Raw genomic sequence first — 15087 nt, 5'->3', positions numbered from 1 at the left:
GAATTCTAATGACATTTTTAAATGACACTATTTAGGATCAAGATTTGAGGCATAGGGATGCTAAAATTGTAATTTGCAGAAATAGAAATTAAGAAAGGGCTTTTTTAAAGGCAGGTAAGGACAACCTGACTTTAAAAAAATAGGATTTCTGTTGCATGGTAGATGTGGATATTTGAGCTAAAGGCACTCGGACATAAGCAAAAACTAGGCGTTATGTTTTTCAGTCTTGGTATTTTATTACATTTTCCTAAATATGTGATATTACAGCAATATTGTATATACATTTTCTGCTTTATAATTTGCACAAGTCTTTGCAGAATCAAACATCTAACTGTTTTACAGTGGAGTCTAAGCAGTTTCCCTGACCTGTTGACCTTGTTGTGCTGTTTCTAACAGATGACATACAGGTTCGCTTCTATGAGGACGATGAGACGGGTTTGGCCTGGGAGGCTTATGGAGATTTCTCTCCCACAGATGTGCACAGGCAGGTCAGTTCAGGGGATGAAAAATATTTCCCTGTAGCTCTCAGTTAATCGCACTGAGTGAACCCAGCTTGTTAGCAGCCCTGGGGGGGCATCTGCATAATTTCCCTAGAAATACCATTTTGATTCCTGGTCACCTGTCTGAAAGCTGACAAAACATGCTCACTATCTGCAGGATTCTCACATGTGTATTGATGGGTTTTTGGTCAAATATCTTTCACACAAAGTGTGCTTTTCATTTTTTTTGGATGAGTTGTGGAGGGGAAATGTTCAAAAGGCTAATGTTGTTTCTAATTGTTCTGTGCATATTTGATGAAAGTGAGCAGCAATCCTTGTTAAATAAGTCAAAAAGTACTTATGTCTCTTGCTCACCTGGGTAGATAAAGTCATCTGTTGAAATGTGTTAAAGGTCACCTTACTTAAAAGAGGATGCATAAACTTATGTTGGCTTCTGGATTTCAAACATGATTTATGACAGTCAGCTTTGTGTTTTTGTTTAATGCTTCCAGTTAATGATAGAGCCTAATTACTTCAACAATATTCTAAAATATGATGAAATCCTTAATAAGACTGTTGAGACCTATTTAACTTATTTACTTGGGAAAATATCATTACCCCCTGTCAGTTCATAACTGTGGTGGTACACGTTCTTACACATGACAGTGCATCTTGAATGTTAACATTAAGGTTTACTGTTTACTGTTAATGTCTATAATTACATCTCTTTAAAATATTTTTTTCTGCGCTATGATTATTAAAGCATGCATAATACTTTTTGCAGTGACAAAGCGCTTTAATTTTCCCATTAGTTTAAACACAATTTTAGAAGTAATAACCATTTCTCTTGTATTTTCCTCTTTCAGTTTGCTATAGTCTTTAAGACACCAAAGTACCGGGACCTCAACTTGCAGAAACCTACTTCTGTATTTGTGCAGCTCAAGAGAAAGTCTGACAATGAGACAAGTGAACCTAAACCCTTCACATACCATCCACAGGTTATAGGTAATTGTGCCCTGTTCTCAGCCATCAATATAGCCAACAGAAACATTAATTTTATTGCATATCTTGAATAGTATTCCATATAGATATGTTTGTAATAGGTTATGTTTTTTTTATTGCCTCTGTAAATTAATAAATATTTACTAAATTAATTGAAATTAATATATTCTTTTCAGGCAGTAACACTAATCATCCACGTGTTGTCTATATATACCACTATGCAAAATGAATTCTTACATTTCTTCAGGAGTTGCAATATATGGTAGTGATTTCTGCTTTTATAATTAGTTTGATTGTTGTTAACAGTGGTGACTCTTCAGTTCAGGTCTCCAGTCAGTGTTTAAGATGGTACTATGTATTATTTTATTATGCAAATGTTTTGCTTTCAATTTTAAAAGTGAACTCCTTTGGAGGAGATTAAAATGTATTACAAGTCTAACAATGTACCATTACAGAAGACAACACAGAGTCATGGAGTCACTCATAAGGCTCATGTTTGTGGAATTCCAGTCCCCTTTGCTAGTAAAGTTCAGGTTAACTGTAATTACGTTACATGTTATCATGAGTTACACTTAATCCTCACACATTGTTGAGGTGTTTCCGAGGGCTTGAGGTTGCTAAGCAACATAGGGCCGGTTGTTTCCCACAATGAGAGATTTAGTTAAAGTATTATGCTGTCAAATAAACAGTGTTCCTAGCAATACCAAAATGTAACTTTTGAAACAAAAAAGAGGAAAAAACAAGATAATTGAATGGGTATTAATCTAGAAAAGCCATGTTAAAGAATTTTGTTACGGAAGGGAATTGAAGTTTGTTGAGATGTTTGGAAATGCTTCTGTTTGTCTACCCATGTATTTGACTGTATGGTTTGTGTTCTGTTGTGGTGTGCAGACAAGGAAGAGGTACAGCGTAAGAGGCAGAAGACCCTACCAAACTTCCAGGACTTTGGTCCCCCTGGGGCAGGTGGTGGGATGTACAGAGGAGGGGGTCCCGGAACCGGTGGGGGCCCAAGCACTGGAGGAGGTGAATGAGACATCTATGATAAATTTACAGCCATCCTGTGTGGACATGTTTTCAGGCTTGATCCCCATTCAACAAGCACCAGCCTGCTAGGAAATGTGATAGCACTGTCATTCTTTTAGTGTCACGGCTGAGATAAATAGACAGAATTGTCATACTATATTCCATGCATAACATTTTATTTCCTAGTAAAATGTATTTCATACATAAAGGATAATTAAGGAATTAAATTAAATATGTAGGAAGACAGCTTTCTCAGGTCTCAATAAGATTATCCTGCAAGGCTGTTATAGCAGTGACATTATGCATTTTACAGTTCAATTTCCTTAAAGGTGGTGCATTATTAGGTTCACGGAAAATAAAAAAAATGTTCCTCAAAGAATTAAGTCATCACTGAGAAAAAAATTATTTCATTCAATTGCTGCCAATGAAATTGTTGTAAAATGTTTGTATAAAATTGTAACTCTTTGTAACCTTACCCATACAGTGATCAAGACACAATGAAAGCTTAAAATGTCCCCTTTGCAATATAAAATCATGCACTACTCTGATTTTCATTAAATGGAGACAATCTTGTTTCCAGATTGTAGATGCAGTCCTGTGAGCATGTTGTCTTTTCAGGAATGCAGTAAATATGCTAACCTAGCTAAGCACTACCTTTTCAAGTTCAAGTTCCTGTTTATTTGTCATTCCAGCCATATACAAGTATACCTTGAAACTAAATATCGTTTCTCCTCGTCCGCAGTGCAAATATAGACAGGACACTGATATAGATATTGTAAACAGGATACACATAGTGCAAATTACAAGGCAATACATAATACAATATACACAACAGACTTGGGGGGATTTAAACCCTGTTTCTGGAATTGGAATGGGTATAAGTAGATTCCAGGATGTTGAGATTTGTTATGCCCCAAAATATTCTGTATTTTTTTTAGGTCCAGCACCCAAGAATATTGTGTTATTTTCTTTCAGATTATTTTAAAATAATAATTCACAATTCCTTGCACTTCTTTAGCAATTTTCTGGACACTCCACTCAAAGTGCTTTACAGGTAATGTGGACACCCCTCCACCACCACCAATGTGTTGCACCCACCTGAATGATGTGATGGCAGCCACTTGTTTTTGAAAAAGTGTAATTTCTCTGTAGTTATTTCTATATATATATAATACCCAAACTGTTCTTTGTTTTTCTTTAACAGGCCAATGCAATTTCCAGGGATACCAAGGCTATAACAATTTTGGAGGTGGTTATCCATTCTCCCATGGTCCAGGAGGTCCTGGTGCAGGAATGAAGCATGGTAAGTACTCCGATCATTCTCAGATTGTTCTGTCCTGTTTTTTTTCTCTGATTGCAGAAAGTGCCATAATTCACACTGTTCAGAAAACCATTGCAAAGGTAGAATTCCCCTTAATTTTGCATGGAATTTCTAAATTTCCAATTCTCACGCCATAACTATCCATCCAACAATCTTTGTGCAAGCTGGTAAATCACTGATAACAGGGGTGCTCTCAACTGTGCACAGCTGGCCCACAGAATATACAGCCAGGCTAGGAAATACAGTATATGTGACAATGAAGAAGCTCTCACTGATAATACTGATTTGCTTTTTGTTTTTCCTTTTATTTCTCCTTAATATTCTGCTTGTTGCACAAGATGGTTTAAGAAAGCTATAAAGTCCAATTTGATTGCCAATACCAAGCCAATGACTACTATTAATAAGCCATTCTCAGATATAAAAAAGCCTTGCAGTCTTGAGTTATTGCACCTTTAGATTTGATTCTGCTCTTATATTAAAAATCATCGTAATATGAAATTCGGTTGATTTAGTTGTACTTTGATGGTTGACCTGGTGCTGATCGACAATCGTTCGAAAACGGCAGTGAGAAATTGCCGTACATATCAGGGCGCAGATGTTTACTCAGACCACAGTCTCATACTTGCCCCAATCAGATTTCAACTGCACAGGGTACGTGTGCAGGCCAAGACAGTCTATTGACCTCACTTAAACATGATCCAGCAATATACTGAGCACCTCAAGTTGTAGCTAATGGACCTTGATGATCGATTAACATTTATAAAAAGGGCAATTCACAAGGCAGAAAGGGTAAGCATCCCAGAGACACACAAACTGAACAAGCTGTGGATTGCAAACTGGTCAAGAAATCAATTGCAGTGGACGAAGAATGGATCAAACAAAAATGCAAACAGATTGAGGAATGCATGGTACAAAACCGCAGGGGCGAAGCTTACACGCATGTGGGAACCCTGTCGGAAAGCTATACGTGACAAGAATGGAGAGATACACCAGGACCGCAATGCAATTATAGAATGTTGGACAGAATATTGCAGCGAGTTATATCAATACAGATGGAGTCCGCATTACATTCACGTTGCGCTCGTACGGCATAGGCAATCGCCTTGTACAAATACTTGAAGACATTGGCCATCATATCAAAGCAGCCATTAAGGTTAGAAAGGGGTTCACTTCGTCGATAGGAACATGACAAGGCGACCCAATCTCGCTGACAGTCTTCACAACTTACCTAGAGCGAGTTATAAATCGAGTCTTTGACACAGTGAAAGGCGTTTCTGTACACGGAATGTAGATTACTAACATTCGTTGATGATGTCGACATTTTTGAGTCATGGGCTCAGCTTCGAAACGACATGAACTGCACACCAACGGAGTAAAGACTAAAACGATGACTTTTAGTGAAGATAACCTTCCGCCACAAGTTATCGCAATAGGAAATGGGCAACTTGAAGATGAAAGATGCAAACTGCAGCCACGAGATTCGACGTTGCCTTGGCCTTGCTGCCACTGCCATGGCCAAGCTGAACACGATATGGTGCAGTGGACATATCTGCCTGTAGACAAAACTCTACCTTCTATGGACTTGTGTGCTCACAGTGTGGTTCTTTATGCTGCGCGTATGCTGGTAGTATTATATGACTAATACAGAAATACACCAGCAAATTGGTCAGAAGTGCACCTAGTCACAGGTTGTAGCGGGTCATAAGCTCCAGCTATTCGGCCATATCTATCGAATGAATAATGATAGACTAGTCAAAAATGTAATGCTCGGAGGTATGAGTGGACCCAGCCACTGTGGACGAGCACATCACGAATGGCTGGATGACATTCTAGAGTGGTGTGGGGATGACCTACAAACACTCGTCCACACAGCCAAAGATCGACGGTTGTGGAGGGGAATAATGGACACTGCATTGGACTCCGATGGAGTTGATCTCCATGGACAGTGATGATGATGATGACGATGATGAGTAATACTTTCTTTCTGTAATAAGATTTTTTTTTTAAGTAGGATATCTAGGATCCCTGTTTGTAGGAATTACAGTGCCCCTCAGAATTATTGGCACCCTTGGTGAAGATAAGCAAAAAAGGCTATGAAAAAAATGTCTTTTTTGTTCATCAGTTTGATCATACACTGAAAATATGAGACAAAGCTAACCTCTCAGTGAGGTAAAATTATTAAAAGAAAAAAAAATCCTTATAAAAAATTAAACTTTTTCTCAAAAACACTTGTCACAATTATTGGCACCCCTGCATTTAGTACTTTGTACACCCTCCCTTTGCCATGATAACAGCAGAGTCTTTTCTTATAATACGGGATGAGGTAGGAGAACACACATAAAGGGATCTGAGACCATTCCTCCATACAAAATATCTTCACATCCTTTCACATCTCCTGGTATTTGATGGAGTCCAAGATGCCCTGTATCCTAACAAGATTCTCAGGGCCTTTGGAAGAAAAACAGCCCCACAACATCACAGATCCACCACCACACTTCACAGTGGGGATTTGGTTTTTTTCTGCGTGACCTTGACTCTTTTTACGCCAAATCCACTTCTGGTGTTTGTTGCCAAAAGGCTCTATTTTTGTCTCGTCTGACCATAGAACCCAGTTCCAATCAAAGTTCCAGTGATGTTTAGCGAACTCCAGGCGCTTACGTTTGTGGTTTGACGACAAGAGAGGCTTTCTTCTGGCACGCCTTCCAAATAGTTTGTTGGCATGAAGGTGGCGTCTAATTGTAGTTCTGGAGACTTGGTGACCCCAGGATGCAACCAACGCCTGCAATTGTCCAACTGTGATCCTTGGAGAAAGTTTTGCCTCTCAAACCATCTTCTTCACTATACGTGGGGGCAAAATACACTTGTGTTCTCTTCTAGGCAGGTTCATCATGCAGTAGCTCCAGTTTGAAACTTCTTAATTATTGCCCTAATTGGAGATGGGTATTTTCAGGTGTGAAGCTTTTTTATAGCCATTACCTGATTAATGAAGGTCAATAACCTTTTGTCTCATTTCATTTGTGTATTCTCTGATCTACCTCTTGTTGATGGATGACTAAGGGTGTTTGGCTTGCATGTCACCTCATATTTATACCCCAGTGAAACAGGAAGTCATGGATGACCACTTAAGAGTTCCTAAAATATGAATAAAGTATGAAAATGGGAATATATGTCAATTAGATTTTGTTCATAGGAATTTCTAGGGGGGGCAATCATTGTGACACATGTTTTTGAGAAAAATGTTTAGTTTTTTATAAGGATTTTTTTTCTGACTAAAGGTTGGATTTCTCTCATATTTTGTGTAAGATCAGGCTGATAAAAAACAAAGACATTTTGTCCTAGTCTTTTTTGCTCATCTTTACCAAGGTGCCAATAATTCTGGAGAGCACTGTAGATCAAAGTATCTTTTAGGCTCCACAATATCCCAAATGGTAATTAAAAGGTGAAATAGATACAGACTGTGTTGTGAACCAAGAAAACCACTGTTTTAATAAGCACCTTTCACATTTCTTTCAGTGTGTTTTCCACATACACCTGATTTATCATTTCATTACTTAAGAAAATCTCTCCAGCGCTTCACAGTCCACAATATGTTGTCAGGCAGATGTACAGGCATTTCTCAGCAATAAAAGCCAAGTTTTTATTTCAGACCTAACTGGGTATGAAAATTTACATTCTTACATTGGAGCTGGTATTTATGCTGTATAGCAGATTTGCTTCTAAATATTATAATATCATTAGTTATGGTACAGTTTTGTTTAATGTTTATATCATGATTGAGAAGGATCCCTTGAAAAGGGGACCTGAAGTCAGAAAAGTTCAAAACATTGTGCTGTAGAGGGTAGGATTGCCTTTGATTTTGTTGTAAGCAGTGTTTCAATACTGCAGCTTCTAAAGGCCCGACTGATGATGCAGAAGATGACAGCGACAGTGATACAGACGAAGACCCAGCGACTGCAGGAATTGTACAGATTTGTGGTCAACAAGCATCGGAGGAGATCAAGCTACCCCCGAAGGTAGAGCAATCCAGCTCTACAGAAGACTCAAGCCCTACTGAAGACCCAGCATCAGCAGAAGAAGAGGAAATTACCGCAGGCAAGTTGTTCATTGGAAGGAATAAAATAAGCCTATTTCTATATATATATTTGGAAATTATCCCTCAGTTTTGAAATTGAAAATTAACTCTTCTTCACAAACTTGCACATAAATATCGGGTTTGCTGTATTACTCAGAACTTTTCCATAATAAGGTGGTGATTATTGCTGTTTTTACCTTATTGATTTATTTGCCACCATTATGCAGAGTGACTGCAGTAGCCTTTTTCATGAAAGCCTTTATCAGGCCTTTCTCAAACACTACTGTGTTTGTGCTTTGCTCATCATGTGCTTCATGTTCTTTCACAATGTCCGCCCTCTCAAAGGTGCTCCTTTGAAATAGGGTGAGCCCTGTTTTTCAACCCCCCTGGTGTGCGGAGTACTTGCTACCGCAGCTGTTCATGCAGCATATTTTAGACATCTTAGTTTTTTTTTTTTGCTCCGTGGCAGAGATGTTGTGTGGCTTCTCTTTCCAGACCTGCTCTTCGGAGAAAAGGCCATGCAGCTGGCCCAGCGTCACGCCGAGGCGCTTTTTAACTACGCCGTCACGGGGGACGTGAAGATGCTGCTGGCCGTCTTGCGCCCCCTTCTGGCTGTCCAGGATGAGAACGGGGACACGTAAGTCAACAGTCCCCTTTTTCAAGGGAACCACATACATGCCACCTGTGTACAAATATATATAGATATCAGCTAAATCGTACATCAGTCTTGAATCCAGTCGTGTTTTACTGTTCTTTCCAGGGGCTTGCACCTCGGGGTAATCCACAGCAGGACCGATGCTGTGAAGAGTTTGGCTGAAGTCATTTCTGCCCTCCCAGGAGATGATGTTCTGAGCATGAGAAACGATCTCTACCAGGTGTGGTCCCTTTATCAAGTGTGATTGCCCATGTCTACTCCAGACCAGCTCTGAACTGTCACCAGTAAAGCTAATCTAAATTTTAAGGTTTAGAACAGTTGCTTTTTCCTGAAAGGTAAGTTGTTGTTTTCTCTTGGGTCGAAAAAATGAATGAATAAATGAAGGAATTTCTATCTTTAGTTTCTTTGCTCCCGCTTTATTAAAAGTACTAGAGATTAGACGGTATGGGGAAAAGCCATTGACTGACACGAAGGCCATCGTTTCAGACACCCTTGCACTTGGCGGTTATCACCAAGCAGGCAGAGGCAGTGGAAGCTCTGCTCAAAGCCGGTGCGAATATGAGCCTCACAGATCGTCACGGTAACACTGCTCTTCACCTCGCTGCCAAAGAAGGAGAAGGGAAGATTTTGAACCTGCTGCTGGAACATAAGGATGCAGCTGAACTCATTGACCTCCCCAATGCTGCAGGTAAGCAGCATCTTAATGCTGTACGATGCAGGGTTTCAGTATACAATATAATGCATTCATGTTGCAGATTAAATAAACACCAACACAGATGAAGATTACTAGAGTCCAAGGGGTTCCAGTTGATTGCGGATTTACTGTTTTCAATCCAGCCTCGGGATGTTCAGGGAATATCAGAATCTTTAGAACGTAAAGCATGGGAGATTTACAGTGCTGTGAAAAAGTATGCAATAATTTCAGTATTCTTTTATTAACATAAAAATCTTTCCCCATGAGCAGTTAGTGAAAACTGTACTAAAATTCAGTATGATGTTTTACAGTATATGATGTTAGCATTTTAGTAGAGTTTTCACTAACTGCGTGTGAAACTGTGGTATAATAATTTATTCCTCTAGCCCTCATTATAATTTTTTATGGTTCTGAATTTGGGAGTAGCAGTAATTTTGTAAAAGGCCGTGAAACAAGAAACAAGAAAAACACATCTTGTGAGTCAGGAAATGGCATTAATCATAGGCAAGCAAGACGGATACATTCAATACATGATAAAAATCAGGCAACATTCGGGACAGTAGCAAAATGAGGCAATTATGATGCTGCTGTCTGATAGTGCAAGTTGAGAAGAAAAGCCTATTCTTTTGGTTTTACTTTGCACTATTATAATATAGTCATACTACCACAATGAATGTAGTTCAGATCAGGCCTGGGATGCATGCCGTATGGAATTTACATGTATAAATTCTTTCCAGCTCTCGGGGTGCTCTATTTTCCTCCTGCCTACAAAAAATGTGCTGCTGTAGGAGACTGGTGACTCGCAATTGTCACCTTGTGGTTCTCTCAGTGTTTGCGTCTGTCCTGCAATGGACTGGTGCATAGAGCCGGGGCATTTTATGCTTCCAAGATTAACTTCAGGTTGCAGTGAACCTTACTGGGAACAGCTTTTTGATAATGGATGAAGCTTCATAATCACAGTGTGTTGTCTTCAGCTGCAGTTCAACACATAGGTTGAGCTATGGACTTCAAATCCTATAATTTAGAATTTGTTTCCCAGAGTTTTAACAAAACTTCCTTCACAGTTCTAATCAAATTTAAGCAAAGTTATCTGATCGTGGTTATTATTCTACATCTAGTTTTATCTTAAATACATACCAAGTTAAAAATGAGCATTTACTGAAACTGAACAAATGATAAGCTCTTTGTGTAAATCTAGGGAATCTTTTTTTTTTTAAATTAAAGACGTGCTGCTCCTAGCCTGAGTCTTCAGCTATTTTTTAGGGATGATTTAATGTGTCCTTAAGACTGTGAAGTGGGTGTAATGTGTCAGAATATGTCAGCCTTTCTTATATGTCTCAATCTTATACTCACAGAAGGCATCTTTTCTAGATCAGAAGGTTGCACTGAGTGGACCTATTTTTGGGATTATCATTATGGCACTATGGAATTTTTTATAGTATAACAATACTTCCACAATGACTTAATAGAAAAGTTCCCCTTTAAACTCATGTGGTTAATATTGATACTTACAATTGAACCTAAAATAACATTAATAAAAGAAACAGCAAAAGAACGGTATTAAATTGGTCTTGGCTTGCTTCATTAAATTATTTCTATTTTTAAAGTAAATCAACATCAAGGCCAGTGGTCCATAGCATAGAAAAGGGTAAATTGTTTCATTGGAATCTATTTTTGGTGAGAGGCATTAAATTACACATTGGAACTTATAGCACTAATATTAGCTAAATGATTTTGTCCTATGAAGGGGAAGTCAAGTACAGCATGAAGGGGAAAGGAAGAAGTACGAATGGGAAGGGCAGGTCAAGAAAAATGGAGTTAAAAATTGAGATTTTGACCAGTTTGGTTAGTTCTTCAATTCAGGCAAATGGAGACGGAGAGAAAGCTATTTATGAGAGCTGTGGACCTGCTGTGTTCCCTGCATTTTGTTATTGTAAAATTGATCTATTTTGCATACTGTACAGTACTGTATTTCTGTTTTCATTATACTTTAAACTACATACAGTACGTACACATACTAATGCATTATTGATTTGATTTTACTTGTTTGGTGGAGGGGGGTCTATGGGGGTTTTCTGATTATACGTGATTTTTAGTGTACACACTATGTCAGGAACCTTTGTGCTGCCTACAACTTGAGTCTACTGTATTTGATTTCATGTGCATGTTTCTTCAGCACTACTCTTCCTGTCCACAGGATTTCATGCTATCCACTTGGCAGTCCTGGCCAACAGCATATTGTGCCTCCGGCAGCTGATTGAATTTGGAGCAAATGTTGACGCCTGTGAGCAGAGCTCTGGGAGGACTGCCCTGCACCTTGCTGTGGAACTGGAGAATGTCTCCTTAGCTGGCTGCCTGCTTCTCGAGGTAATCTGTGGCGTGATGTTCACCAAAGACATTTTTTTTCATGGCTTTTCTTTGAAGGGTGTAAAAATTTAAACTTCAAAGTTTAAAGTATACGTCCCCTGATTTTTAAGATTTGCGTAGAAGACAAAACTGTGTGCCTTTGCTGTATCAGTTCTAATGGTCTTTCCTGGAAAGTGTTTCTGCAGTTCTGCAGGAGTTCACAGTCCCATTTGAACAATGTATGTTGTAGGTGTATATGTCTTGATGAATAATGGAGGTACATCAGGGTACTTAGAAGCTAACCTGGATGAATACTGACTAATAAAATCAATATTGTTTTTCTGCAAAAAACAGTATTGTAAAAATCGGACTGCTTGTAAACAGTGTATCCTCAATGATTTTATAACACATTGTGTTTTTTTCAATTTTTGCATACTTTGAATTTAATTCTGTTTTTATAGTTAGTCTTCTGATACTTTATTATTAATCTGTACATGTCCTCTCTGCTTTACATCACAGCACTAAATCAATGTTGGGTACTTAAAAACCTCGACAGGCTGCAGGCACCAAATTATTTGTAGATTTTAAATCCAGAAACATTATTGACAATATGAAACAGAATTCAATAGCACTTAAAAATTCAGACCATTCATATTTTGAATTTCAGATTTGAGCTGCTACATTTCTCCAAGTCAATATATTTGGGTAAAAAACATTTTTTCTAACACAGAATGGATAGTTATAGGGACAGTTTGTCGAAGTATATGAACATGGGTTAAGGTTATGGAGATCTGCTGATCTTGATTGGACTGTGGCGGGAGGTTTGAGTATAAATTGCTGGTAGGGGATACCCATTTAGAAAAATTACAGAAACATTAAATTAGACTGTGAGATACCCATATCAGACAGAAACATAAAAGTGAAAAGCTCATTATCTCTCTGTAGGGAAATGCACATGTGGACGCCTGCACATACAATGGGTCTACAGCACTCCATATCGCCGCAGGAAAAGGCTCTATGAAACTGACTGCTCTTCTAATGGCAGCTGGTAGGTGCTTGACTTTTCCGTGCTCTTGGTGAATCTAAATACATCAGGGTCTCCTGCAAGAACAGAGTTCAGACAGAAATACTAAGATGTGGTTTCCTGCTTCAGAGTTTGGTTTTTCCCCTACGCCGGTAAAAGTCAAGTTTTACTGGTTTGGAAGAAGGAAAGGAAATTACTATGAATCTGCCCATCCCTTTTATGATATGTTCCTTGTCTGTTAATTTTGGTGCAGAGTAACTCATCTCGTATGTACCGGATGACAGACAACTAAACAAAGAATTATACTACTGCACTTGATTTAAACTGAAGACAAGCTTGAAAAAACTGAATCCTTTGCAGAACAAAATCTTTGCTTTGAGCTTTACTATAACAATTTTTATAGTAGTCTCAGTTTTTCCATATCAGTAATGCTTTTTCTCAATGATAGTAAATAATAATGGTATTTATATTTATATAACATTTCTCTTCATGCCAAAGGATTCCAAAGGGCCTTTAGATGGAAGTGCACCACCTATTGGTCCACCTACACTTGTAGCTGCAATATGGTTTTCCTTGGAGCTTTCCCATCCCAGTAGCTTTGGACATCTTAACTCAACTTAATGTCAAGAAATAACTTACATAAAGGTTCCTAGATAAAACAGCCAACAGAGCAGATTATTTTCAGACAATAAACTGAAAGAAAATAAAGCTGGAAGTGGTGCTGAAGACATTTCAGCAGCATCATGCTTACCACCTTAATTACAGTAGTTAAGAGTGCCCATCAATTAGGAGGTCGATATTTTCTGACACATAATTTGCCATGATTCACCTGCAATCACCCATACTCCATGGGGGGTGGGTGGTCTCCCACATGAGGCTTGATCTCACCAGATGACTAACATACGCTTTTCGGTGTCTGCAGGGGCTGACCCCCACAAGGAGAACTCTGAGCCCCTTTATGACGTAGATGATGAATGTCACCTAGAGGAAGAGGAGGAAGACGAAGGGTTTGTGCCAGGGACAACCCCCTTAGACATGGCCATGTCTTCTGAGGTGAGCTGTCAAGCATCAGACAACTGGATCAAAGGGAGGAAAGTTAAAAACATGATTAAACGAATGAGAAATGTCCTTTAAAGCAGCATGGCGAGAGGCAGAAACTATAGATCACTTTGTCTGAGATAAAGTAAAAAAAATGTTATTTTTGTAGGTCCTAATATTCATATTCAATTTACAAGCACAGCTGCTAATTTTAAGTTTTATTCCATTAATATTCTTTTATAAATGGTCACTATGACTAAATTCCATTTGATGAATAAATAAAAAATTACTGTACCATTCTAGAAATGTATATACACAGTATTTCTAAACACAATTATGAAATTAGATATACAGTAACAATTAGTGAAAGTGAGTTTTTGTACAGAGTATATATAAAATCTCTCACTCAACGCTCCTTTCTGTGTTGCTTGTTCACAGATCTATGATCTTCTGAATGGTAAACAGTATCAGCCAGATTCAAAAACTGTCGTTTCACTCCCTCAAGGTAAAACTTCTGAATTCTGAATTTCTGTCCTTGTTGTGATTTTGATTAGATAATTGTTTCTAATATTTTAATGCAAAGCAAAGTGTGTTCTGCATATTAGTTTCAGAGAAAATAACAACTCATTAAAAGTGTTTATTTTTGTGATTTTTATACCGACTTCCACACTTTTAGTAAAATACAGATAAGAGTAACACTGGATGTTCATCTGTAACAACTATCATAAATTAGTTCAAGTAGATAGCTGTGTCAGAATGCGTAGGCTGCAAAGGAACAAGTAAAGGTTTATTCCATGCTGAAAAGAGAAGAAAGAAGGCTCCACAGCAAAAATGTTGTCTCTTTTTTCTTCTCTTTTCAGCATGGAATAAACCTTTACTTGTTCCTATAATTAAATTATATGATTCTGCTAGAAATTAAATATATAAATTCCAGTCTGTATATATCCTAATGTGATGTGTATAGTGTATTAACGTAATTAGGGTACAGGTTATTAATTTCATGATCATTATGCTTCATTTTTATGTATTCTGAACAAAAGCGTTTTTTTAAAATACTTCAGTCCACAAATACCAGCAAGCTGGATCTGTTAATTGTTAGGGAGGCTGTATGGACATATATATGGACAATATGGACATATATAGCAATATCCTACTGTATTGCTTTTGCATTTCACATCACTGTGATTTGGAAATTGAAAACTCTCAAAAGTAGTTAATTTGAAGACTTGAAGAAGAAATCAATTCAGTTTATTTAAATTTGAAGAACAAAGTATGAAAGTCATAGATCACCATAGTCTCTTATGCAATTCCAGTGGAAGATATCTACAAATACGCACCCTAGGCATATCAGATTGAAGTTTTAGTTTTTAGGTTTTTTTAAGAGAAGTTAAAATATGTGCTAATTTAAGTAGTAAATTAATATTTTGTGCAGA

General features: G+C 37.9%; 1 protein-coding gene across 4 annotated transcripts in view; it reads left to right on the top strand.

Annotated features, from left to right (window-relative positions):
* LOC102693746 (nuclear factor NF-kappa-B p105 subunit) overlaps nt 1-15087 on the top strand; it is a 66960-nt gene that overhangs the window by 46212 nt on the left and 5661 nt on the right. For all 4 annotated transcript variants that reach the window (XM_069190909.1, XM_015345218.2, XM_015345219.2 and 1 more), the window contains exons 10-21: nt 397-488; nt 1346-1484; nt 2373-2504; nt 3709-3807; nt 7711-7917; nt 8393-8534; nt 8658-8772; nt 9039-9240; nt 11444-11613; nt 12538-12640; nt 13539-13669; nt 14093-14159. In XM_069190909.1, coding sequence (XP_069047010.1) covers nt 397-488; nt 1346-1484; nt 2373-2504; nt 3709-3807; nt 7711-7917; nt 8393-8534; nt 8658-8772; nt 9039-9240; nt 11444-11613; nt 12538-12640; nt 13539-13669; nt 14093-14159 — 1599 coding nt within the window. The remainder of the gene's footprint in view (nt 1-396; nt 489-1345; nt 1485-2372; nt 2505-3708; nt 3808-7710; nt 7918-8392; nt 8535-8657; nt 8773-9038; nt 9241-11443; nt 11614-12537; nt 12641-13538; nt 13670-14092; nt 14160-15087) is intronic.

This window comes from Lepisosteus oculatus, chromosome 1 (assembly GCF_040954835.1).
Source record: "Lepisosteus oculatus isolate fLepOcu1 chromosome 1, fLepOcu1.hap2, whole genome shotgun sequence".
Lineage (NCBI taxonomy): Eukaryota > Metazoa > Chordata > Actinopteri > Semionotiformes > Lepisosteidae > Lepisosteus > Lepisosteus oculatus.
Note: the sequence above shows the minus strand (reverse complement) of the source record. Positions and strands in the feature narration are given on the sequence as shown.